The sequence below is a fragment of the Labrus bergylta genome, chromosome 6, assembly GCF_963930695.1.
Source record: "Labrus bergylta chromosome 6, fLabBer1.1, whole genome shotgun sequence".
Taxonomy (NCBI): Eukaryota; Metazoa; Chordata; class Actinopteri; order Labriformes; family Labridae; genus Labrus; species Labrus bergylta.
In genome coordinates, this window is record NC_089200.1 from 19,800,024 (window position 1) to 19,827,985 (window position 27,962).

At 40.9% G+C, this 27,962-nt stretch overlaps 1 protein-coding gene across 2 annotated transcripts; it reads left to right on the forward strand.

The window, feature by feature from the left end:
- Window positions 1-472: 472 nt before the first annotated feature.
- zgc:92140 (uncharacterized protein LOC447854 homolog) lies at window positions 473-27,871 on the forward strand. 2 transcript variants are annotated; one of them, XM_020632118.3, is made up of 7 exons: window positions 473-785; window positions 2,450-2,529; window positions 14,476-14,605; window positions 22,740-22,825; window positions 24,452-24,519; window positions 24,913-24,973; window positions 26,388-27,871. In XM_020632118.3, the coding sequence occupies exons 3-7, from the start codon at window positions 14,515-14,517 to the stop codon at window positions 26,439-26,441; spliced, it is 360 nt and encodes a 119-aa protein (XP_020487774.1). In that variant the 5' UTR covers window positions 473-785; window positions 2,450-2,529; window positions 14,476-14,514; the 3' UTR covers window positions 26,442-27,871. The 2 variants fall into 2 exon arrangements, with proteins under 2 accessions (XP_020487774.1, XP_020487772.1); XM_020632116.3 differs by lacking the exon at window positions 2,450-2,529 and having other exon boundaries at window positions 476-785.
- The last annotated feature ends 91 nt before the right edge of the window (window positions 27,872-27,962 follow it).

The following is a 27,962-nucleotide window of genomic DNA, read 5'->3' on the forward strand; positions in this document are numbered from 1 at the left end:
AGGAGGATACCCAATAATTTGACAAATGACAAAGATATCTAATTGGAAAACTCAGGAAGCAGCAAAGCATTACCGTCAATCTGATAGCAGGGATGAAAAGGGCATTAATCTTCAATTAAGTAAAAATAGGAGCTATGAGTCACAGTGGACTGACACTGACGTTAACAGAAGTTTTCTACTGTTACCAGGTACTGATTTTCATCTGTAGTAGACCTATGCACAATTTGAATCTGCAAGAAAACTACATATAGCTTTTGGAAAAGTGTATCAAGTATTCAATCTAGAAAATGTATTGAAGTATGGCCTATTTGAATAAAGCAGCCTTCTTAGTTATTTTCCACCACTCGTAGAAAGTAACATGAAACAGATATTTTCCTGCGGGGGGGGGGGAAGGAAATGAAACTGATTTTTTTTTTTTTTGCGTTGACACAATTCCCTCAGATATTCTTCATTTCAAATAGTCAACGCCACAGGCTGTCTTTGCTCATCTTTGCTCACGTGGGTCACTTCAATTTCTGAGAATCATAAAAAAAAAAAAAAAGAAAGCAGTCCAGTGTCAGGTCCAGCAGAGGTTGCTGGGGTTGGTGGGGCACTCCTCAGCAAGATGGCTGCATTGCTGCGCGCAATAGTGGCATCCTGGTGAAATGACGCAAGCCACAGTTTACGTTCAGTCCTCGAGGCTCTGAGCTGCTCTCCAGTCTCCATAGCGCAGATCCCGCCCGACTCGCAGCCCGGAAGACTGACCGGCTATCCTTCAGTGGACCGAGCGGAACCGGTTCATCTGAGTAAGTACCAGGGTGTAATACTTGTTAATCGTCTCCCACCGGTGTCATTTATCCACGAGTGTTAACTGCACTCCTGGTCTGTGGTTTCTTTTCTCTCTTTACTCCAATCTTTTGTTGTTGTTTCCTGAGTGTACCGTGATTAGCCGGCGCTTTGCCTTCCTGCACACCTCCGTCGATGTTTTGTTGTTGTTTTTTTGGGGCTGTGGTGATCTTTTGCAGCGCTGAAACAGCTTTAATCAAAGCATTATGTGTTCGCTTAAATTGAGACGCATGCATATTCCTCGCTTGGAGTGTGTCAATATGCTCGCTCGGCTCGGGCTCTTGTTGGCTCAGCGCATTTCAAATTTTCCACACATCCTGGTTGGCTCGTGCCAACTCTTCCCTCCCTGCCCTGCCGCCGCTGGGAGGCCGTTTGCTGGAAGGGGAAACACTCAACTGAAGAAAGACTAGACCTGAGTTTACGGATGCTATGGGGCCGTGAACCTTTTCTGGATATGAAACTATGTATACAAAGGGAGAATGTTTGCCTGAGAGTCAGCCTATAGGGAACAAAGCGCACAGCTGGAAACAGCTGTTGAGCCGCAGCTCGAGCCCCGGGACTGGACTGAGCTCTGTGGCCTGACCTACAGCTGTTCATCTCGTGTGTGATAGGAGGAAACCATTGCCTTCGGTTAACCTACAGGCTTTTTTGGGTTAGAAGCTATAGGTTGCTCATTCCATCTGTCTGCATCTGAGGGAAGACATGGTCTGCTGCTGGGTAACATCAGAAAAGTCAAAGGAGCCAGAATTACATTTGAAATACAGACTCACTTTCAGGCAGCTCATAAACTGAAACTTAGCCTGAGTCCAAATGTATTCTTTTTATATTCAGACACCATCACATTACACCATCACATTAGCATATGTGACTCCATGCCTTCCTGCTTGGCTCGCTGCTGCGTTCAAATGTGCCATATGGCCATTTGCTATTGTAGATTTCCTCATGTGATCAACAACACCAGACCATTACATCCATTTGGGGGCTGTGCAGCACCCTGGTGTGAAAGTAGGTTGGTGGAACTGAGCATTACAGATCACAACATCCTGTCACCCAGCAGCTTATATAGGTTATATAGGTTATCATCAAGTGACAGCAATCCTGTGAGTGGATGCTTTATGTCCCCCTCCCTGCTTGATTTATGTGACCATCTTTCTTCATCTATCTACCGCCATCTCTCTCTCTCCATCTCTCTCTCTCTCTCTCATCCTCCTGCACTATCATTGTTGGTGTGCATGTGCATGCTCTTTTGGCTGCAACAAGAAAGACAGAAATGTGAATTTTCTCCTCCCCTTTAGCTGATTGACCAGCAGTTCAGGTGGTTATTTGGCGCCTGTTTTGGGCCATGATGCAACACCTGTGATGTCACAGCTTGAGGAGGTGGAGGGTTTCCATGGTTACCAGTATGTCTCCTCCGTCTGTCTATGGGTGTGCGTTTGTGGGTGTAGGAGGGAGTTCCCATGGCTGTATCTAACATCAACTTTATTTGCTCTGTGTGCACTGTGTGCCCTGCGTAGCAGTGCTTATTGCTGTCAGGTGTGATGAGGCAGTCGATATATTGCATAAAGCTTTTGGACAGCGCAACACGATCCCCCTGGCTTATGTGTGTGTGTGTGTGTGTGTGTAGGTTACTGGCCTATCATATTTTACCACCTGACTGAAACATCAGAACTCAAGCAACAAAAGATGAAGCAAAAAACCTTCAAGGTATTTGTTTTGTTTTTATTATCTGCGTCACTATTTGTTTTTGCGTGACTATATTTGTCTATCTGCACTGCAGTTGACATGCAGATCAGTGGTTGTGGGCTTTTTCTAATATTGGTGGTCTTCTGACTGTCATCTTCTGAGTCAGAAGGCTGTGCAGCCTGCATGCCTGATTTGTGTATTTGTGTCTGTCCCATGATAAAGCAGTGGGTCTCCGTGTCCCTGACTGTGTTTACAGTGCAGTTTGTGTTCATAGTCCAGTTGGGATGGGATATGGAGACAGGGTCCAGCAATGAGTTAGCTTCAATAGCTTGCCAGGTTTTTCTTATCTTTCTCACTTGTACACTAACTCTGAAGTGCTGTGTGAATCTCTGTACAGTGATACAAAACTTGAATTAAAGACCATACATTCAATAAAAAGACTGGTGAAAGTTCAAATGGAACAACAAACGGTCTACTTGGGTTCTGTATCTAAAAGTTGTTGAGTCTAATTAATGATGCAGATCGTAACGTGAACGTGTGGGTTTGCCTTCACAGTTTTTGTCTACAAAGATGACAAGACTACAGCTAATTATCTCATGTGCTGTGGAAGTGAATTGGTTACATTTGGGCAATGCAGTTTTCTTTTCTGGGATAAGTGTATCACTTGAGCAGAAGTTTTGTCATGTCATTGCAGAATCATAAAATGCAGGAAACATGTACAGTTCTGATTTTGCTTGACGCCTGAACAATGATTTCTTGTAACAGCTATGATAGTGATTGATGACTGGGGTCAGGCAATAATTAAATTGTCTATTGATGTCGAGCTGAATTATCATTTTTAGGGAAAAGAATAACCCCTACCCGAGCAGATCCCAAAACTACAGGTTAGTTTTCTGTGATATAAAACCCAAAAAACAATACAATTGTCTTTGTTTGTTTTGATTTGTTTTCTCCCTCAAGTTCAAGCTATGATTCAAAAATCAAGAACGAGTATTTTTTTTTTGTGCCAAATAACAAATGCAAAAGAAGTAGGCTTTTGCTTAATAGTCAAATAACTCCATTTGTCAAGATAATGTAAATGTGGTTTTTTTTGCATACATTTATATTGTGATACGTTTAAATCCACAAAACTGCTGTAGTGTTGGTGGACTGTGAATAACAATGACCTCATGTTCGTTGTCATTAGTCTCTCAGATAGCTGATTTAAACCTGTTGAAAAATCTAATGCATTAAATGTTTCCTCGTGTTCCTGTGGCATGTGCGTCACTGTGTGCCAGATGATGGACATAGAAAAGAGCTGGTTTGCATCTGAAAGAGTAGCATTGTGGGTGTTGTATCACACCAGCAGCGTAGAGCAATCAAACACAGACTCACCTGCAGATCCTCTGTAAAGCACCCCTAACATTTCAATGCTTCATTCACTCACAGGCTGACATCTGAAACAGCTTTGCCAATTATCCTGCTGCATGCCTGCCAATTACACACAGATTGATACGTATTTTCTTCAGCTCTGGTAATTTTGAATGAATATTAATGCTGTTATTCTTCTATTTTGCGGGTTGGTTTGTTTGCAATTCAGATGGTTTTGGATTAGAAGACATAAACATGCTTGACCTTGTATGTCGGCTGTATTGAAGTAGGACAGCTCTATCAGCCATGTGAGGCTGTCTGATAGCAAATGTGATGAACAAGCACTTACTCCCACATACTAAGTACATAAAAGCAATGATGGTAAAAACATAAAAGTAGAACACCTTTTAAAGCTTTACTGTCAGCAATTACAAGCCGTCCTTTTACGTATGAGGAACCACAGCCAGCACAGACTTATATGATTCTTCTTCAGACCACAGTAACTGTCAAGGCTAAAAATACACCACTTAACTTCATCTGAAGAATAACATGTCCTCCAGTCCAAGGTTAGACAGAACTTTGCAATCTGTGTGTTAGAAGAGTGCAACTATTAAACTTAAAGCTGGCTTAATGTTCCACATGATGCTATTCTCTTCCTGAATTTGTTGGTGTTTCTGGCCAGTCAAAATTTTAACAAAGCATTGCTTCACTCACTTTTCCACCCTTTTGATCGTGTTCTTCACCCACCAATCACCTCGGGCTCTGACCTGCTTTTACCTCAGTCACAAACTGGAAGCTGCGGAACAGAGCAGTAGTTTTCAGAGCCAATGAAACAGGCATGACAACTTGCTTTTTTTGCTCTTTCAGGGAATCTGTCTCGCTCTCGAGAAGCCAGGGCTACAAAAAGCCAATGGCCATCAGAGGGGACATCTTATCCTCTAGGACAGACTCTGTTTAGTGGAACAATCCGTTTTTGTGTGGTTTGGTTCTACCTGGCTGCGCCGAGTTGTGGCCTAATAATGCTCAGATTTCAGTTAGACTAGCGTGCTGGGCTAGGGTACTTATTAGTAATCTTCGCATCCACGACTTTATGTTGTCACTCTTTTGTCGGCCATGCAGATCTCTTAATTTAATCTCCACTTTTTGTCTTCTCCACTTTGTGGGCCTGAAGTCAAAACACAGGCCTCTTGTCAAAGATCATGTTTGTAACAACTTGTCTAAAAGCTGCTCTTATTCCTGCACCAGTGCATGTTTCAGCTATGTGCAATGTATTCTTCGCTGTCAGTCACACGGCCAGGCTACATTTTTACCCCCCCAGAACAGAGGAGCTCCTGTATCTGCCTCCAACACCCCGACTTCACTCTGTCTCTACATCCATCCCTCCCTCTGTAACCACTTGTCCCCCCTCTGTGCAACAGTAAGAAATACCAAAGAGCAACAGCAAAGTCAGTGAAAGACAGGGGAGCTTTAAGGAACAGCACACACTCAGGAGAAACCTTAACCGTCCACTGTCGTGTGTGTTGGCGCGGCGGTCCCAGGCTTGTCAGACTGATGGAGTGCTTAAACTGGGACAAGAGGAGAGGTGCAGCATTTGCTGCCTGGCTAGAGTAAATATTATGGCCTGTTGGCCCAGGAGTTGTACTGAAGATCTGCTCTGTCACAGAGAGAGGCAGACACACAGTGGACAAACTGCAGCACACAGCAGTGATTCTACTTCAGGTATGACATTTAGATTTTTGCTTGAATGAAAGCAAATATAAAGATTTTTTTGTGGTTAGTAAATTGGAAAGTACTTATTTGATGTTATACACAGATTGGGAGTTATACAGAGCTATTCTATTTTATTATTATTTTTTCTTTCTCTTTATTGACTAATGACAACACAGATTTTATGACATGAATACTGAGCCATGGCAAGGGGCAGCTGTAGCTCAGTTGTTAGAGTCGGTAGGTCGGGGGTTCGATCCCCAGCTCCTGCAGCCACATGTCCGATGTGTCCTTGGGCAAGACACTTAACCCCAAGTTGCTCCTGCTGCTTCATCTGTGGCGTGTGAATGTGTATGAATGGGATTAGTTAATACGGATGGACACTTTACAGAGCAGCCTTTACTATCGGTGTGTGGGTGTGAATGGGTGATTGTGACATGCAGTGTAAAAGTGCTTTGAGTAGTCTAGAAAAACGTTATACAAGCTCAAGTCCATTTACCATTTTAAAAATACAAGCTGAAAACATAACATAAACGCACATTTCCAGGAGAATGCTTTTGACCTTTTTCTTTAGAATATTGAAAGAAAAAAATAAGTGTGGTGGTGAATATGATCAATTTATTTTATGGTTAATAAAAAAAATGTATGGCAATGTTTAGTGTGGATTTGTTTCTTGAAAACTGATGGTAATGTCTTTTTGAATGAAATCTAGCGATAAAAAGTAGTATATGACTTTTTGGTGTATTAAAAAATCCTCCAATTTTAAATTTGCAATTTAAAAATGTCCCTTTCATCGATTAACATACAATATTGCCAAGATTATAGCTTAATACCAGTGGATATAATAAAGGGATATACTGTTTTATTATCTTTTGTGGTGCATCATTTGATCATATTGACCAGCCCCTTCGAGTAGTGTTGTATACCGGAGTCGACCTCCCCCTTCCAACATCATAAAATGTTTTTATGAAATCAAGCATTAACTTCTGCTGCACTAGTTCCCATGTCGTCGTGTTATTTAGGAATCGACTATGAGTCATCCTACTAACTGATACCAAACTTTGCTGTAACAAAAGCACTGCAGTATATTGTAATGCACTGACCAGCACAGCCTGGCTTAACACTCAGTAGTTCAGCATGATGAAACAGAGGATGAATCTCTGCTCTCTGTCACAGGTGGCTGTTCTGCACGTCTCCCTGTGGCTTTGACCACACGCTGATGTCATCACTAACCTTCCCATGGTTTCAAATCTCTTTTCCTTACCACGATGCTGAATCACAGTCAGCCACTCCTACTGCAGCAGCAGTAACTGACAAAAACTGACGAGCAAATCCATCCGCTAAAAGATTACCTGTTACACCTCCCCGAAACTCTGCTCGGCCAGTTTTTCAAGCTCTGTGGTCGTTTGCTCTGCCTCTGGCACAAACCTGTGCTTCAGAAACCCTTGCACTGATGCACACTGCTGAGCCTATGCGTGCTTTGTGTGTTTATGCAAGCATATACACTCGCATCCCCCTGCACAGTCCTGTTGAGTTCCACCTTTGACAAACTGACTAGTAAATAAAGGCTTATTCACTCAACTGAGAGTAGGTCACGTCCCCACCTCGAGATATTCAGGCATGGGTAAGCCAGTGTGTTTGCCAAATTGTTCTCATTTTAAGGCCTTGGTCTTCTGCCATGTGTTAATTATTTCTTTTTAGCCTCAGTGTGCATGTAAGAGAGTTGAGAGCTTTTTGAGTTGCAGAGGTTTATACTTTTGATTTTCCGTATTTAAGGTTACACATGGAAAAACATGAACAGAAGACGCTGCCAAATCTGGGGTAAGTTTAGCTGGAAATGAAGGTTGACCTGCAGGCTGACATCACTCTTATTTATATCTAAATTAGGCTACTACTTTGCTTTGCCTTGGCAAGCGTGTCCGTGATGAATGTTACGCATTTGGAAAGAGTTGTGTGTATCCTGAGGTGGATGTGTGTGCCAGTTGGTATTAAGAGCTCTTATCCCCTTCAGACGATGAAGTGATTTATCAGATCATGCAGGCTCATCTTGTGTTTGTGTATGCGTTTATGTGTGTTTGTGACAGAAGGAGCCCAAGATAGTTGGTAGATATGAGGTCTTAGCTGACTTCCCCGACTAAGCCTGCCCCATTGACACACTTCCACATCTACAGGAGTAGGCAAACTGCGAGTAGCACACAGCAGCTGTCCTGTGGGTTAAATCAACACTGTGCAACGCCCCTCTGTGGGCTAACATGTGGCACCGCTGAGCGGCTGCACAGAGCAGAGCTTAGTGTTACCAACCTTTGCCAACAGTGTATGCACTGATCGTATGGAAACACATGCAAAAGACTAAGAGGATGCAAAGGTGTCTTAAGCATTGGCACTCTGGAATATTCCAGTTTTACATCTCTTTTGTGTTTCAGAGGGTTTTTTTTTTTTTAAATACAAAACAGTGTGCGAGTTATCAAAAAGCAAATTTTCCCTTTCTGACTGTTCATTTAAAGACTTGAAAAGGTAAAAGAAACAAGTGTTTGTCAATAAAACAAGCCAAAAACCAATGTAGTCACAAAAGATACACAAGTTTATTGCAGAAAAGTTTGTGTTTTCTCACATCCTTCTTTGGTAATCATTTCATGATTTTGTAGGATGGGAGTCACTGCCTTATTGAAGCACTTGAGAGAAAAAAGTTGAAAATGAATCGTATATTTCTGAGAAATATGGAGCTTTCTGCAATGCTACTGTGAGGAGTTTTTATCTGGTTGTGAAACAGACTGAATTAAAAATGATGCCTAAAAAGTTACAAAAGCAAACCAGACTATTAGGTATACAATCAAATTTCATCTAGTGTGTTTAACATGCCCAGGATTCTGTATCAATTAAGTTCAACTCAATTTGCTTTTTTAGCATGGATGATTGTCAAGACGATATTGCCAAGGTATCAACAATACAAATACAATTGCAACAATTATATTAAAGAACAAGATACAACTGAGTAAAGTGATTTCTACACACAAAACCCATCTAAACCTTAACAATGACACACATGATTTGAGCGGTGTAACCGATTTGACCATATCAAAGTCTAATTAATTTATTGAGTTGACTTAAAATGTGATGATCCCTAAAGACTAATCAATTGCAGTGTCTGTGTTTTGCTGGGAAACCAGCCATGTTAAACAGTTTATCAGTCTTTAACAGTGATCTGCCTATGTTAAAAGTGTGACTTTGACATGAAACAGGATGTTAAAAAATGAGAGAGACTGGGGTTGGGTTGGGGGAGGAAGATCAATAACCTAATGCATAGGCTGTGATGTAAGGCCTTTGTGTTACTGTAATTGCATGGCTTCGGTCTGTGACATTACACACTTAACATTATGATTCCAAAAATATATTGCCCTAAACTACTTTAGAATCAACATTCCCACTTCACCCTCTAATCTTGCCTCGTGGTACACCTCCTTGGATGGTTTTAGACAATTTGTTATTGTTGTTGTTGACATCTCTGCACAAAAGACTTTTACAGTGATTGATGCGTTTGACTGTTTAACACTGTAAGATGAGTTTGTTTTTTTCAGAAAACACGACTGACACATGTACAAGAAAGATCAGCAAAAGATAGGATTTAACGCATTGTTCACAGTGGGCAACAAAATCGACACAGATCAAGTCCCTAAAATGAGTGAATATTTGATTGAAGTAAAATGCAAACATTGAACTGTGTGTTGGGCTATTTGTGCATTTCATTTGATCTCAGAAGTCGGAAATTTTGGAGTTTCCGTCTGTTAAGTCATCAGGAACGCCCCCCTGAAGTCGTAATTCTGACTCAGAAACTAGTAGCCACTCCATAGTCTGAGATACAATCCAACATGCCTTCTACATGCATCAACAGTAACGATTAATCTGTAACTATTGTTTTTATTAGGAGCCTAGTCCTCTTTTTGTGTAATTAAATCAGTCACACTGAGATGTATCATGCATGATCTATCTTTAGACATGTTTTCATGTTAATTTTGTATGCAAACTATCACGTTGTGTGTTGTAATTGTCAGGTATTAGCGAACAAAAGAAAGGGACTCCTGGTAGCGTCCATGTTGCTTGTCCGACGTGCAAATGGAACATGGTTGACTTGGGTGTGGCGTCATTACCAGCTCTGAGATCTGAGGAAAATGGAACGCCACCTTAACTCTCATTAAACCAGACACCACCCCCCACCCCACCAATAAAAGAAAAAAACTTACGATGAGGATTCTAACTATGATTTCTTGGGTTTAAGACCATGAGTAATTCAAGGTGTTGGTAATCACTAGCATCTTTAAAAACACACAAGTTTGACCAGTTGACCTGACTACTTGTACTTCAACAGATAACTGATTGTTGTGTCTTTGTAGCCGTACCCTCCCCTTATTACAGGCCTACTTATTTATTTAAAGGTGTATTTAGCTTTGACCTACTAGCCATAGCTTATATATATATATAAGCCAAGTGATAGCAGCTTGGTTTACAGATTCAGACAGCCTAACATTATCCCTGCACACAACAATAGCTCTGGGCTTGCTTGGCCTATTTATAGCCTGTTCCTATTCACAAATTGAAGTTTCAATTCACACAAAGCTCTTCAAACAGATGCTGCCCACGCACTGCAGACCCCTTTGAGACGTCAAATCTATCAAGGCTGCTCACATTTCTCAATGCAGTTCCTTCAGTGGTTTCAGAGGGAAATCTGCGCTTTGCTGATCTAATATTCATATCAGTTTTACGCTCAAAGTCCAGAGTAAAAAGGGATAATCAACTGTCTGCTGTCTGCCAGTGCATGGCTATAAGTTATTTTTCTCTGTCTCTTTCAGTGTCCGTAGTCCTCTCAGGCTCTTGCTCGTATCTGCTTCACTGTGCTGTGATTCTCTGACAGGTAGCATGTGGCCCCGCCTCAGTGTTTCCGGGTACAAACCTCGCCCACCACGTCGCAGAATCCTCGCTTGAAGCGGCTCTGTCACAAGATTATGCCGGATGAGCTTATTTTTTTAAACTTTGCCGCTAGTGTCTTTGTGAGATGACGCGGCTGAGACTGCATTAAGACCTTCCAGCTGTGCTTGTGCGAGTCAGTGAGTGAGTGTGCAAGTGTGTGTGAGCCGCAATTGAGTTGCTCCAGAGCGGCAGTTGTAATAAGAGGTGTCCCAGGCTGCCTGGAATGAGCTGATAAGCTGCTTGCTAGACCGGGACGCATGCTGCAGGCCACAGGTGACACACACTGCTATGCACAACCACACACACTCCAAGCTTGTGTGTGATTCCATCTCCCTTGGTACAGCCTCCTCTCACCTGCAGCCCTGTGAGAAATTCATGTGTAAACTCAGTTTAGGCTCCAGAGATTACTGTCATTTAACCTGAAGAGCTGAGAAAGAGATACACACTCCCTATTCCTAAAACACACACCTCCAATATCCACAGCGGAATTAAAGTATGATTGAACTAATCTTGAATCTTTTATTCATAGTTTTGCTTTCAGTTATTACAATGTAATTTCCAATATTGATTTTAAAACTATCCAATTTCAATATTATTTAAACATATAATTTACTGGATGCTCGTAAACAAACTCTGAACTACAGTAATTAATGAAGTTGTCTTTCATATACCTTCCGATAAGGCTGGAGTTATAAAGTAACACATCATTTCTGTCGCTAGTTACTGAATGGTACATTTGAAAAGAGGCAAGAAGTCATACCTCTTCAGGATTTTTTTTCTGTACAGGGACATTTCCAATCTTCATCCATCCAGTTTTGGTACCTCTTATCAAATGTGAGGTTGTTGTGAGGTCGAGCCAATCCCATGACCAGAAATGATCAGTCACACAGGTTGACATCCTTTAAAACCATACTAACATACAGTATGGTCACAAACATCTATATAATAAATACAGCTCCCATCACACCAGCCCATACCCCCTCCCTGCGCCCAGTACACCTGGTGCTTTGTGTCCTGTCCAGAGAGGTGGAGGCTGGTTTTCCGCAGCCTAAACACAGGAGTAAACACTGGCCTCATGTCAACTTCAAACGCTCTGAGGATCACTGAAGGAGGGAGGACGAGCAGGCGGCGCTCTTTTGAAGCTCTACACTTGTCTTTTCTCTGGCTTCTCTCTATCCCACCTATTTTCCATCCTTACTTGAACCCTGTCCCTGCCCCCCTTCCTCCCTTTCTTTGTTTTTCTGCCCCCTTAAAAGCCTCTCTAGCCTCCTCTACTTGCTTCATCTAAGACTCCCTCTCCCCTTAGCACAGCGAATTTCATTTTGTTGATTGATAATCAGTGGCTGCCTGAATCCGGTTTGAGTGTCCATTTTTGGAACTGGCAGCAGTCAGATGGGCTCTGTCAAAGACAGCATATGGCATGTGTGAGTGACATGGCATAGTGTGTTGTGCCAGACAGTGATTGAAAAACAGTCCAGTCTCTGTTCCTCTGTGTGGGAGGGCTTTCCTCTTTTCTGAACATAAATTAAGTGTTATGTTATTGTCATGATGGAAAAGGTAGTTGTGATTTATGCCACTGTTGGTAAAAAAAAAGAGCAGTTTTCAAAGTTGATTTATTCAATTAACCACTGATAAAATTTGATTTAAAATGTGTTTTTGGTCTGCTAAATCTCTCCAGTGATAAAGAGCATTTTTAAGAGTGAGAGATTGTCTTTTTAGCATCTTCTTTAGCCTTGCACCACCTGAATAATTCACATAAATAGTATGTCATGTAACTGGATAGACATACAGATATATTATATGTATATAATAGCATTGATATTAATCCTGCACTTTACAGCAGGCAATTTGAAGCTTTGATAAACCCACTGAACCTAGGTGCCACTCCTGTGTGAAAGGTCACTCCTGAAAATATCAGGAAGTGAATGTCTTGAAATTGTCTGGATAATGTCAGAGTGCATGTGTGAAAGGGCCTTCAGGTATCATATTAAGCCATTGTAGCGGATAAACACGGATTGGCTAACACAGAGATCAGACTCTTCTGCCAGAGTCATATAAACACGAGTTTGTTCTGGTCCCCAGGCTTGCATCTTATGTTTCTTTGATTTCCGGACAGCAACTTCTCAAACTAATTTACAGCAGGCAATTTGAAGCTTTGATAAACCCACTGAACAATGTAAACTGTATACCCAATGTATCCACACCTCAAAACAATAGAGGGTACATTTAAGACACTCATTTGTAAACATAGTTTACCTGTAAAGTACTTATGAGCCATGTTCAGGTAAATGCTAGTGTAGCTGCATGTCTGCTGGATTTATAAATCTGACAGCTGTTTGCTAACATGTTAGCTGTATCAACTAAACAGATTGAAATCATGTCAGTGTTGTGTTGACAGACTATTATTTGGCTTGAGTGAACAAAAAACCCAAGTCTTAAAATTGTCCATGTAATGAAATATCAAGTAATTAGGATGTCAAATGACTTAAAATTTTTGCACATAGATGTGCCTAAACATGCACAGGACACATGGAAAACACACTAAAGAGCATATAAAACCAGAAAAAGCATAATATGACCCCTTTAAGAAAATACTGTTTGTTTGCTTCGGCAGCTTTGCAAATGAATCCTTGTGTTTTCACACACTAGCCTTCAGTTATAAAAACAACAAGCCAGTTAGCCCGTCTCTGTAGGGTTTGATTCAATAGCTGAGGCTAAGAGACAGCAGAGAACAGTGATGGAGGAAGCAATATAAAAAGAGTGACCGAGCAAGAAGCAGAGTGTACATCCCAGCAGATATTATTCATAACAGATTGCAATGTAAGATTAGGCTGTATTGTTATCTGTGTCATCTTTGTCTCATTTTAATCAGCTTTACAAAGTGCAGATGTTCATCTATCGTCATCAAATTATGTCTCAAGCTTACATATAAATAAATATAGAAGTAAATCCCTCTTACGTCAAAGAGTTGTCTCTTTCCTTCTTGATCTTCAAGTTAGCTTTATAAGTTCAGAACTTTACTAACCTGCCTCCTTAACTAGCAACTAATGAATTACTCTTTCCACTGTAGCCATTTAGCCACAGCACATAGATGTCATGGCAACAGTTGGATTACAGATACACAAACTTCACATGCAGTTTGCAAAAAACAGGCTGAAGCCACGTGCAGAATCATATTTATACAGATTTTGGTAATATTGCTGTATCTCTGTGTGACAGAAACTGAGCGGAGGCCTAACGCTGTGAGTGTTTTGCCACAGTTCAGTCTTAACGCCCTTCGGTGGGCGTCAAAGCGCACAAAACCAAATTCCTACATATTGTTGATTTAATTGTATAAGTTATAAATGAGAAATTAAAACATTTGTGGTAAACAGAGTATTTTGCTCCAACTATAATGTGAATATAACAGAACTGCTTATTTATTTTCAACTTTATTCAAGCCTAGTTATCTAGTTTATTTACAAACCCACCCCTATCGCTCCCTCTCTCCACATGTAATGTTGTTATTCTCAGCCAGCAAAAGAAACACTTGCAAGGATAATTTTATAATCAACAACACTTTCATAAAAATGCCCACGTTACTTTCCACTAATGTTTTATGACTCACTCAACCCACATTTATGACTTGAACACAAGGTGTGAGAAAGATACCACTGCGAGGAAATAATGTGTTCAAGGCCTTTCTGCCTCAAAGTCAGAAATAGGATGCCTTAAACAAAGCTGAATGTAAGGCTTTTTTCCAACACATGCATGTAGCTTTTAAAACCCCCCTCGGAAGTGTTATACTGTATGTGTGGAATAAAATAGATTTGACATACTAAGTTTTTGAGCATTTTACATTGACTGACCCTGTTTGTTTGGGATAATGAAGAAGGAAGAATGTTCAAAGAATGCTGTAAAACAGAACAATATTGTTAATTCTTTGCTGGTTCTTTCTGTCTTGCGCAGGTGAGAGTGCGATGAGGAGAGCTTTCAGAGTGTGAGGCCATGGGCTGCACCTCGGCCAAGCAGGTGTCGGCCGTGCCCAACGATGAGGAGGGACGCGGCAAGGCCTATAGCAATGGAGACCTCTTCAGTGGTCAGTATGCACACACACAGATGTCAATAAAAGATTCACTGCTCCATTTAAGTCAGTTAATCACTCAGTGCGGACCCATCACCCCATCTGCCGTTGCAATAGATTCTCTTCATTATGGCTCATAGGCAGAGTGTTAAGTTCTCCATTTCCCACAATAACTGTCAACACTGCAGTTTTATGGGAGTCATATGTGAAAGTTCATGAAAGAGAGAGGAACTTACCAGTTAGTGAGAGTGCAACAATTACTCTGTGCTGGCTCAGTTGATGTGAAGCTCAGTGTTTTAGAGTTTGGAACTGCATGTTTCTGTGGAGAAAGGTTTCTAAAGTTTGAAAACTGTATATCTCCTCTCATAATGAGCAGGAGATTTAACATTTTAAAAGACAATCTATGTTTAAGACTGGAACTGTGTGTTTGAAAGGTGTGTGGATTCAGACGGCAGTGAGGGCTTGCTAAAATACGCCTATGAGTTGCATCAAGAGAATCTGGAGATTTCTTGTTGTTGAAGTTTGTCATTTGTCAGTCTTTGTATAAATATATACACACAATATGCAGAAAATGTAGGAAGAGCGATTGGGGATGATGTGCAATAAATTGTGATAGGTCAGAGTCGTGATCTGTGTGTCGAGGATTTAGCCTCCAAATGTTGAGCAGAAACTGAGCTGAACCTGCAACTACATGTTGAAATAAAACTGAACCAAAGGAAAACAAATGTTTGATTATTTACAAATCTGACATGAAATCACAGCAAGGTTCAAAAGTAGACCCCGCTCCAAAGTCAAAGAGTATTGACCCCATGGATTATTCACTGGATTAGATTGACAAACAATCAACCCCCTAAAATTTCAATGATCCATTATTCATTCTTCAAGAAACGGTCTCTACCTGAGTCCTCTCCTTTTTTACTCCAGGAAGTTGCTTCCACTTTTTTTTTTTTTTTTTTTTTTACATATTTTAAACAGAATATTAAGGGTTTTTTTATTTTTTATTCTGTCTGAATAAAGTGTTAGATGTGAAGATGTCACCTTTGCCTTTGGGAGTCATTTTTAACATACTTCTTACATTTCATCCTGCTGTAGTTTGGACAGTTATGAGGGTCATCCATTAATTGTAGGGCACGGTTTTATGGTTCAGTCCTCCTCCTATTCATAAGTGTCTATGAAGAAGTCACACTGTAGTCGTAGCCAACATGATGTCATTTTACAGGATTGATTAATGTGATTAATCCGTAACAAATATAATGGTTCACTGCAGCTCTAGCTTTATTAATTGCTTGCTGGCTGTAGTGCAGTGAGGTACAGAAATATAAAAGTGAAAGGCTAAAGAAGGAGAGAGAGAGAGAGAGATGATGGGTGGTGGAGGGATTAACAGCGATTAAGAATTAGGAGCAACACTCTGGTATGACTGCACACAAGCCGATGGACGTGGCAGATGACGATCCACAGGAGGTCTCTCTCTATCATCCCTCTTTCCCTCTGACCCGTCATTCTCCCTCTTCTTCACCCTCTTTCTGGACCTCTCTCTGATTCCTTTCTCGTCCCGGCTATTCACTCTACTGCATGCCCTCATCCAACCTCACCCAACCACACCCCTCCTTGGGATATCTCTGTCTGCTCTACTATTTCCTCATCTTTTTAGAGAGCCACAGAATGATACAGCAGACGAGAGGAGAGATAGGAGGAGTGGAGCATTTTCCTAGAGAGGATAAAAAAATGACGTGTTTTGACACTGCTGCTCGTCTCTTTTTCTCTCTCTCTCTCTCCACAACTCAAGGCTTGTTCTCCTCTTCCTCTTCCTCTCTCTCTCTTTCTGTCTCTCTATTTTGGGTTCCCGTACCCCCCTCTCTTCCTCCTCTTTCCTCCTCCCTCTCTTCCTGCCTCCATCTCTTAGTGTTTCAACTCCCCAGTTCTTTTTTCTCTCTTCTCTGGCACAACATTAGGTCACAACCTTTTGTCCTTTCACCGCCCCTCTCTCTATTTTCCTCCCTCTTCCTCCCGTCCTATCCCATGCTCTCGATGTTGGTTAAAGGGGAATTCAGCTTAGTGAAGGCTGGTTCAGACTACTATTTATGTGTGTGTGTGTGTGTGTGTGTGTGTGTGTGCGTGTGTAGGTGGAAGACCAAAGTGACCTGGATAGCGTGGATTAGAGATAATAACATCCTTTCTTGATGCCCCGTTTCCTTCATCTCATCTTTATCCCCCTCTTATCTTTCTATCTTCTTCACTTCTAGCTTTCTATTTCCTCTTTTTGTTTTCATTATTTCAATCAGTGTCACAAACTGTGTCGTCATTCTGTCCTGCCAAACTCGTCACCCTTTCCAACCTGGGTCAAACTGCCCTACTGCATTCGGTGTACTTTCTCATGATGGAGGGCGGAAAAGATTAGTTGGCTTGCCTTCACAAACATCTAAACCCACAGCAGACTGTGTGTGTGTATTTGTGTTTATAAATGTTTGCATGGTGTAGATCAGTCTATGTATTAAGACACTTCTCGCCCTCTTCTCTCTCACACTGATCCACCTCAAACATAATTGTCTGCCCTTGTGTGCGTGTGTGTGTGTGTGTCCCAATTTTTCTTACGGCCTGCTCCTTGTCCACCAATAACCCCCCCCCCCACCAGTCTCTTTGCACAATTACCGGAAGAGTCTGAGCTCCATTACACAAACATTGAAGGATGCAGAAGGAAAATAGCAACACTTTCCACAACTTCATGCTATTGATGTCTACAATCAACAGAGTCAGAGCAGATTGGAGGGGGCATAGGGAGTGTGTGTGGTTCTGTATGTTTATCTGATTGCATAATAACATTTACACACAACATGGTGGCGTACAGATTTCACTATTTGTTCAAGGATTTGTGCTGAGCAGCTGGGTGATTTTAAGGTCTGTTCTGTTTACAGAATCCACTGCTACTGCCTGCCTCATTTTGAATATAGTGTTAAAACAAAGCAGGTATTTTTCATTGATTATTAAAGCAAAGGCACCTGCTAAAGGATCTATGGCTTGTTTTATACTCCCAGAGAATGAAAACAGGATGGCTCAACAATGATTTATTAGTGCCAGGCAGAACAGCTGACACTTGAATGAACTGAGATTTCTTTTATCGGTCTGCAGAGTCCTTGGAAATATTTTCACACACAAATGAAAGAGAGCAGTTATACATCCTTGAATGAACTTCTAACGCATAACATTTCAGAGGATTCTCTCTCAGTCAGTCAGACATGAAAAGAAAGAACTAAGTAAAAAAAAAAATGGTTCAAAGCTAAACAATTAATTATAATTCTATCGTTAATTATAAATCTATTGTTAACCCAATATGAATTATCGTTCATATTAGTTCAAAAAACCCTCCCTGAATGTCAACAGAGTGACATACGTGTTCAAGTACGTATGTACACTACGGTATGCACTTAATAAGTTTACACACAGACCTCTCCTTCATGTAAAAAACTGGAGCCTGTTTTTTTTTTTAACCACAGCTTTTAAAGTATAGGAATCGTTTACCCATTCATAATAATCATGTTAAGCTCTTGACCATCCTTGATTGTATTTGTTGTCAGCTCGGTTGGCGTTTCATGTTCCCTGAGCAGTAAGAGACTTCTGCATCTCCATCTGATATCTGTGACTTGTTAAATACTTTTACAATTACAATCAAAGCTATTATACCAGATGCATGCTAACATCCTCTGTATCCAACAAAACGTCATCCCATTGGCTCAGACACCAGTCATCATCATATTTAGAATGGGCTGCTTTCATTGACATTTTTAGGTTACAGATCCAGCCGGCCCAAGTCTTTTTATGTTTGACTGAAACTCAAGATGTAACTAATTCCATTTCTGAGGAATTATTTGCCCCTTACCCTTGCGCAGAGCATTTAGACCATAATCATCTTATTTATTGATGCTACTGTACCATGGAGGCAGCTAAATGTGTCCAGCAATTCAGTACAAAAGAAATTACACCTAGAGGACAACATATCGTATTGTATTGTGTCCTATTGTATCTTAAAACACTTGGGGGCCTTAATATCAGCCTGAGATATCAGGCTATTCACAAGGGACGAGTCTTCTATGTTGCAGTGAGCACTTCTCAAAGTAATGGTGTCATATTTATGTGCATATTTTAGATATTTGTTTCTGAACTGATTCCCCCTCGACGGATGTGATTGTGTGTTTAATTTAGTCAGAGATGAGACTTGTGTTCAGGTGTAAATGTCACTAACAGGCGGGGGATGATGGACTGGAGCCAGAGTGGCTGGGACAGAGGACACTCAGCAGGAAGGACAGAATGACATAGCCACAGGCCAGGCAGGCTGGCTACAGCACACACACACATACACACACACACACACACACACACACACAAATACACAAATACAATCGCACAAAGATAGAAATACATCGACACTACCACACACACCCAAAGATGGCTATTGAAAATTTGCTGATTCATAGACCCAGCGTTATCTAATATAGAAACATACTTGTACACACACACACACACACACACACACACACACACACACACACTCCTGTGCATAATGCACTGACTGTTAATACCTTCAGGTCAGTATGTAGCTTTGGTCTTTAATCAGAGATAAAAAAAAAAACATGTCCACATCACAAAATCACAGCTTCTTAAAATAGTACTTGACTCCCAAAAACCCTTGTCTGGCGTGATGGTGTGACGAAACACCCTTGTCGTGACAGTGCCTCCAGTGCAAACACACACGCACACAGCATGACCACTTTTTGCTCCTGTTGAAACTTAAGAAAGCCTGTGATGTGATGAGTGTTGATTGGCGTAAGCTGGGTCACTTTGATCTCTGTACGCCCGTCACATTAAGCGCAGTGACGATCCTTAAACATTCAGCTTTTTATAGCGAATCAGGAAGAAGCTCACCCAAATCACAAGATGACTCTTTTTTTTGAAAAGTCCTCTTAAACAGCCTTTTAGATTTATTAATGTGGCCCACCGCAGCAGCTAATTGTACACCTCCCTAATCATATGCATCCACCTTAATGTTCAGGTTGTATAGCTTTAAATTTATGTGGATTGCCCCTATTATAAACGGGCTCTTAATTCTGTTTCCTTCTGCAGTAACTGAATGTGCTGCATGTTTACAGAAGAGGACTCACTTTGGAGGGCCTGCGTAGTGTAATAAAACCGTTTGTGTGTGTGTCGGCGTGTTCGGACAGGAGCTGTTTTGCTCTGACACGTTTACATTCCTGACACAAACAGAACGGCAGAAAGTTGCCAGCATTTGTTTCTTCTCTTTCCCTTAAATGAGCCAACTTTTATCCCTTCTCTTTCACTCTCTCTTTCAAATGATTTCACATGCGCAGACCTGTGCAGCCCATGTTTGGCTTTACAGTGAGGTTTTTGCACATGCAAGAGTTAGACACACAGGTGACTTCACACATGGGAAGCCAAACACACACACACACACACACACACACACATGATCCAGGTGGATTGTAACAAACAGAGTAGAAGGAGGAGGGGGTGCGGCTTCAGCTGGGTACAAAGTGGCACAGACAGACTCATTGATAAACAAACAGACTGCTGATAGAGTGAGGGCAAAATACAAGAGTGCAGCAGATAAGGCAGAGAGGTGGCAGTGTGTATCAGTGTCTCAGCTTCTTTATCGGGTAAATGTCCAGCATCCAGGTAGTCAGCAGAAAGCCACTGTGCTGTTATTGTTCAAGGTTAGCTGGGGTTTGTTCTTACGTAAAGGTGCTGTATGCAGAGCTTTTAGACTTTCATATCCATTACATTGCTGTCAGATTTAAGGTGGTTTTGCTGATTATTGTGTGACATAAGCACCTGTGGGAGTTGTTCTTCCTGTTGTCGCTCTTCTAGGTCTGTTATGCGTAGTAATGCAGTTGTGTCAGGAGCAATAGGGATATGCCAGTTATCACTCCCTGAATTATAGTTCTGCCACTTCATTTGTCTGTCTAAACTTTAGTGTGGATGTTTTGTATTATACAATAGAGCTGGGGAAAACGTTATTATTATTATACATGTCAGTGTATATTGTCTCCTTGACTTGTGTGATACAATTATTGAATCACTTGGGCTAAATATAGACATTTTACAGAAAAAATATGGCATGATAAACATTGTTCCCTGCCAATTTGACTTACTGTGTCACTCCACACAGGGGCATTTATGACATGAATGGAAGTTTACTGGCAAAAGAAGTTGACAGCAGGATAAAAGAAGAAGACAGCAGGGCGATGTTAGACAGCAGGGAAAAGTAGTAAAGAGATGAAAAGTGATAAGAGGTCAAACACTTTGACAAGTTGCAGCTAATAAGTAGCCAAGCCCTCCAGAGAGGGGTGTGGTCAGACACAGATCACTCGCATTTAAAGCTATATAGATACAGAAACAGCTGGGCTGAATTAGAGGGGTTTGTAGGCATGATAAAATACAGGAGTGAATTAACATACATGTGTTGGGGACCTCTCAGACGTATTTAAACTTGTTGAAAAAGAGTATAATTTGTGACCTAACTTTAAGTCTTAATCAATTAAACTTTAAATAACAATAAAAGTGCTTTTGATGCATCTGTGCATTCTCACTCAAGACATGTTTGTCCTGATCAATTTTGTCCAAAGATATCCTGTTCTGTTGACAAACTGATTAGTTGACCGCAAAATAAATCAAAAGTCTGTGGAACACTGAAAAGAACTTTACTACATGTTATTTTGAACAAACAACACGTTTTGCCTGCAGCTTCCTCAGGATCGCCCAGCACCAGCAGTTGAACCTCTTGCTATATGTAACTGGTTGTTGCGTCTATTTGAGCTATATGGGTTCAAAACACTGAATTGCACAGTGTAATGCAAGTAACCAGAACTATGTGAAAGACGCAGAATTGTTTTGGGGGTTGTGCCGTGCATATTTGCAGACGTGTTACCTTTCATGCCACTGAGTTTGTCTTGAAAACTCTGTCTTAGCTTTCTATGTAGTCTAGCAGCTTTTTAACTGATCTTTAATCCCCTCAAGCTTCCTCCTTCTTATCTGTCCCATTTTTTTCAAATACATTTGTATTCCCTCTAACTGTCTCTCTGTTCATACTTTTTCTTCGCTCAGATATAAAGCTGTAGCTAAAAAGGAAAGGAGATGACTTGTGTCCTTTGTATACCTCAGCTGTCATGTTCCCTTTCTGTATTTTCAGGTTTTAGTCATCAGGTTACCTTGGGTAAATTATGTTTTAATTCAATAGTATAGTCATCATGTCTGTGACAAAATGCAGTGAGAATAAAGGCAAAACAAAATGACAAAGTGTGAAACACTTCTACAAAGAGACAAATTTACATTTTGAAAAACATTTTTACATTTTATAAAACAAAATGAACAAACCCAAAACCCTTTTACCAAGCGCAAGACAAATTTACAAGATGTGAAGTACTTTTACAAGCGCAAAACAAATTTACAAGAGGCAGAACACTTTTAACGTTACAAATGACAGAATCTTGACAGAAAGGGAATGTACCAAATGCTGGACGTGACCAGGAAGTGCATATCTGGTCCTTCCGTCTCATTGCTGTCCTTTAAAAGTTCTAGAGACCATCCACACGTAAAGGAAAGCTGACTAATCTGGCTTAAATGAGTTCCACAAAACGGGCAAAACATCTTTCTGTCACCACAAACTCTGTATCACTCCATATCACTGTTCGCCAAGTCTTTCCACCAAAACAATCAAATGACCCCTCACTCAATCACTTCCGGGTCACTTCCGGCATTTGGTACATTCCCTTTCCGCCAATATTCTGTCGTTTGCAAATTTGTTTGGGGGCTGGTAAAAATGTTCAGCCACTTGAAAATTTATCTCAGCACTAAAAGTGTTTCACATCTTGTAAATTGGATTTTAAAAAAATGTTAATTTGTTTTGTCCATGGTAAAGGTGATTTGTTTTTTAATTTTGTTTATAAATTGTAAATTTGTAAAAAAAAAAAATGTAAATTTGTCTCACATTTTGTAAAAGTGTTTCACACTTTTGTAAAAGTGTTTGCACTTCCCAGCCACCATGAAGGAGACCTGATTTGACTTTTTTTTGTTTTTTCTGAACCTCTCTCTCTCTCTCTCTCTCTCTCTCTCTCTCTCTCTCTCTCTCTCTCTCTCTCAGATGAATACAAGATGAAGGGAGTGGAGGAGGTGAAGTACATGAGAGGGGATGAAAACCGGGTGAATGCACGCAACCAGGAGAACCTGGTGAGAGACACACACACACACACACACACACACACACACACACACACACACACACACACTAACTCCAACTCCACTGACAACCTGTCATCCAAACATAGCCTCAGACCTTTTCCTGACAGTTTATCAGCTGAAGCAAACAGGCTCGTGTTTGTGTCCACAGGCAGCTCCGTCAGCCTCGACAGCTCCCACATACACACTTATTCTCTGTTCTACACAAGAGAAAACACACAAAGAAGGCACATCACACGCAGGTAGGGACAACATGCCGGCGTGTGTGGAATGTGGGGGCCGATCTCTTGGTTGGTTTGACTCCATCCTGTAACCCATGGACTCTTTATCTTCAGTGAGAAGTATTTTTTAAGATTTAAAACTTGCATAAGTAAACTAGTAATCCAATCCATCTTGCACATTTTACACTAAATTTATAAAGCTTTTGCATATTAACCTCCTTTTTTGACGCACAAAATGGCTTGAAAGTACAGTTTTGTTAGACACTGTTTGTGTCCAGAAACAGACTGACTAGCGTCTCAGAAAGCAGTAAAACAATGACCAAAGTAACTTTAAATCCTGATGATAAAGAAAAGTTGTCTTGCACTATCACTGATTTTCACTACCACATTTTAAAACCTGGCTTTATTACAGTTACAAGCTACAACCATGAGGGTCTGCACCTCCTGTCCTCTAAAATTCAAGGCCAAATCAAAGATTAACCATAGGAAAATTAGAATAGATAGTACTTTAATTATATCATGCTTTTGAGTTTTTTTTATATATCTTGAATTCAGCAGACACACACACACACATGTCAGCTGCCCAAGTTGTTGAAATAGTTGTTGTTGAATGAAATACTGGAAGACCCAACAACATTCTACACAGACAGGAAGGAGGCCAGCACAGCTTCCACATGTGGTCCGACCTGTATTTGTTGCCTAACACTTCATCACTGTTGTTTCCTTTAAAAGATTTAAAAATCGCCAGCAGAAACGAACACACACACACACACACACACACACACACACTCACACTCACACTCACACTCACACTCACACTCACACTCACACTCACACTCACACTCACTTAACACATACACAGAACGAGGGGTGAAGGTCCACATTGCAATATTTGGGGTTGGTGCATCAGCATATTGTTTATAATATTTTTATTTTACTGTTGCAATACGCTGTGTATGACCCTGAAGAAGGCCACAAGCCGAAACGCATCAGTCTAATTTGTTAATTGAGTTGATCCTTAAATAATACAAGTGTTGCTTGAGCATTTTGACCTCTTCAAGCCTTTCGCTCTTCATGCACCTTGTTAGTTGGTGAAGTTGTGACAGAGCATCCTGCTCTGCTTCTGCAGGACACTGTGCACAAAGCTTTAACCAACACGGAAGGTTTGGTAGCAAACCATCATCAGATCTGACGCAACAGTTTTATCAGATCCACATGAGCTATATTTGTGCTTGATGTCTTAAAGCTGTTGTGCAATCAGTACCAGCTGGGCGAGGACATCATCTGATAATGCAGATGTGACGTTTGGAGCTGGGCTGTTGGATGACATAAGTTGTTTTTTTCCCTGAATTATCAGCTGATAATGAAAACTAATGGTGTTTTTGTGTCTTTTCAGGAGAAGAGTAATGTGCATTACAAAGGCAAACAGCAGAAAGAGGTCAATGCTGCCAACATCAAGTCTAAGTAAGTGGACTAGAATCTAATGTAAATTTAAAAAACAGCTGTGTTCTGTGTCCATTAGTATACTTCTGTGGTGTGCTAATATTAAAATGTCTTTTTGTGTGTGTATATTTGGATGTTGTTTGCTGCAGAGTAATTAGCCATTGCACGAAAGGCTGGGTTAATACTGTATATAGTAATAATTTAAGTTCCCCCACAGGCTCATAACAAAGACAGATTTCTTATACTGCAGAGAGTTGTGTGTGTGCGTGTGTGTGAACACACTGATGTGCTGTGTTGGGGGTGTAATGGAAAATTCTCATGATGTATTTGTTGCCCTCCTTCTCTTCTTCATCTCCTAACTACAAACTTCCTCTGCCCCTCCTCTCTCTCTCTCTCTCTCTCTCTCTCTCCCAGTATCCACACATCAGAGAGCCAGCAGGAATTCTTCAGGATGCTGGATGAGAAGATTGAGAAGGTGAGGTTGGGTGTGTTTAAATATATATATATACATGTGCATGTATCTGGTTAGCACGCCTATTAGAAGTGGCCGAGGGGGTCTCAGAGCGTTTAAGGAAACAGCTGCATCTTAACATTTAAAGAGACAGGCTAGTATAGAAACATCCATCAGTTCACATATTCAGCAGTCCATTCCTCATGTGTGAGGGGGAGGAAGAGATCAACACTGCAGTAATGAGCCCTCATTCTTCTTACTAAGCCACTTGAATTACAACACGTGTTTCTGACTCTAGATGTAGTTGAACAGTGAAATGACATTCAGCTCTTCTTTGTTTTTGAACCCTGCAATCAATCAAGTATTTATTTGTGGTGGTGGGAGATGTATTCAGTTTTTCATAGCTTGAATTAAGTAATACAAGCGTTGCAGAAAGAGAGTCATTTTAGCTTATTATTTTAAGGAATAGATACTTGCATATGTTTTTATTTTTATTTTGACATGTGGAGTAGTCCTGGTTATGAAACTGTAGACAAATATAAACTGTTCCCCAGTTCAATAACATCTACGAGGTGTTCAGCTTCTTTCAGCTAATTAGTTAGAGTTTTATCCATCAACTTCAGCCATTGAAAAAAACTCTGGAAACTCTCTCGAGTCAGTAAAGGTCAAAAACAGAGATAAGATGTTTATTGCCATTTGCACATGTACAGGACAGTACAGGTACATGGGGTTCTACAAAAGTAAAAAAATAATAATAATAATAATTAATTAGAAAATTATTCAAACACCTGGAGATATATGATTTCCCTGATGGCGGCTTAAGCCCTTATTTGCAAAATGACATCTAAATATAGCTGTCAGAAACATGTGGTGCAGAGTTAAAAAGGAACGATCCTCTCTATAAAAAAAATGTCATTGTTGAATACATTTTTAATTCCAATTACGGTGAAATTGATGTGAAATGAAGCTCACGATAAACGCAAACTTTATGTCTCAAAGGCAGTCTTCTACTTTTGGAGCAGCATCTTTATTTTTTAACTACCTTCAAACACTGTTTAATAGTGTATTACTAATGCAGACTGTTTGAATGCTTTGTTTAAGAGAGGAAGAGTGTAGAGTTAAACATGCTGTTAGTCCGCCCCTGGAGAGGAAGGGAAGGCAGTAAAGTTGTCTCCTCTTGATGGAAGAAAAAAAAACAACAGAACTGCCCACCTGTCAGCACTTTCCTGCCTCATCCAGAGTTTTTTTTTTTTCTATGCCAGAACTTGCAAATAGACGAGAGTTTGTGTAGAGATGACTGGAGTAACAGGTGCATGGTTTTCTTTAGCATGCAGACAGATCAGTCAATTCAAGAAGATTATTACTGACTACACTCAGCTGGATTAAGTTAGATGACAGAAAACATGCCAATTATCCACCTTTCTTTATTTCTCTGCAGGGGCGAGACTACTGTTCGGAGGAGGAGGAGGAGGAGGAGGAAGATGGGACATAGCACAGAGGCCCCCCAAGATATACCCCTACAGAGAGCCTCACAAGTGTGTGTGTGAGTGTGTGAGTGTTTGCGAATGAGTACATGTGTGCTTATGTGTGCCTGCGAGAGAGAAAGAGAGCGCGAGAGAGAGAATTTAATCAGTGTTTTACCAATGGGGCGCTGATGTGATGAGACACTTTATGTGTTGGTATGAGCATGTGTGTGATTTTGAACGTATGGTAAAGATAGTATTTTAATAGAAAGATAGAGAGTTGGAGTGTGAGAGAGAGAGACAAAATGGGATAAAGGACACTTACTTCAGAGTCTCAAGCCCTCCCTTTTTAAGAGTGTCAGGCCTTCAGGCCCCTGGCAGACAGATGGAGGTGGAAGTGCGATGATGGGTTCTTACAGATGAGGGAGAGATGGAGGAGGATGTGACGGCGGAAGGGCACACATCGACATGACTAGACACTGTCACAGAGTTATATCCTCAAGCAGGACATCCCTCCAACTGTCCCTCCATATCCCTCTGTCTGTCCAACCCTGAAAATATAATCCCAGCTATTGGACAAAGGAAGGCCCAAAAACGGAGGCCCGGGAAGTACAAAAGTCTTTGTGCGATATGTGGTGAAGCCCCTCAGAGGAGGCAGAGGAGTTACCTACATCACTAGGATCCACTCTGAACTTTTTGGCCTGCCTTCCAACAGCCATGGAGGAGGAAATATGAGTGTGTGGAGAAGACATCTGTGATATTTTAATAAGAGAGAATAAAGAGCAAGCTGGCCATTTAGAAACTTTAAAACTCTTCCTGCCTTCTGAAGTCAAGGACTTTTTTTAAAAATTCTGTTCTGCATTCACTTTTTCAGTTGTTTGCCTCCTATTTTGTGATGTTCTTTTCTCTTCAGTTTCTTTTTTCTTCTTGGCTTCTTTCTTAATGTATCATCATAATGTTATTATCATCCCCATCACCGCAGCAGGCAGACTGAAGCTGCAGTAAGTTCAGAGCGTCTGTGTCTCAGCTCCATGCGTCCTCCTTCACAAACCCGACACGAACACATACGTGAGTCTTTTTTTATTGTATATACGTCAACACACACTCATTCAAACATCAACCTGAGCATGTACATTTACAACAAGCAAGCACACACATTATATCATCCATTTCATTTCACCAGCAGCCTGTTATGTGCATCTATCAGAAGTGTTCTGTATAGATCTACTTCTGCTTTGGTTCAGTGTTCTCCAACATAAACCCACAGAGACACACACACACACACACACACACACACACACACATGCATACACTCCTGAGCACTGAAGAGGAGGGTGTGTGGACGCCATGTAGACACAGACCTCGTCACATTTTTTTGTTGTCATCTTTACTGGATACTTCCTGTTGTATTATTTTGAATACTTTTTTCTATTAAAAAATAAAAACAAAGATGCTCCTATTTTGTGTGTCTGACTGTGTATTGTGTGACTGTGTGTGTGTGTGCTCGCGTGTGTGTGTGTGCGCGCGCGCTGTAATAAGCTGAGTAATGG

Excerpts from the sequence above, each read along its gene's own strand:
- zgc:92140 (XM_020632118.3), top strand. The coding sequence starts at position 14,515 with ATGGGCTGCACCTCGGCCAAGCAGGTGTCGGCCGTGCCCAACGATGAG. Across the intron at positions 22,826-24,451 it reads CACGCAACCAGGAGAACCTG|GAGAAGAGTAATGTGCATTA; the intron begins GTGAGAGACACA and ends GTGTCTTTTCAG. Across the intron at positions 24,520-24,912 it reads GCTGCCAACATCAAGTCTAA|TATCCACACATCAGAGAGCC; the intron begins GTAAGTGGACTA and ends TCTCTCTCCCAG.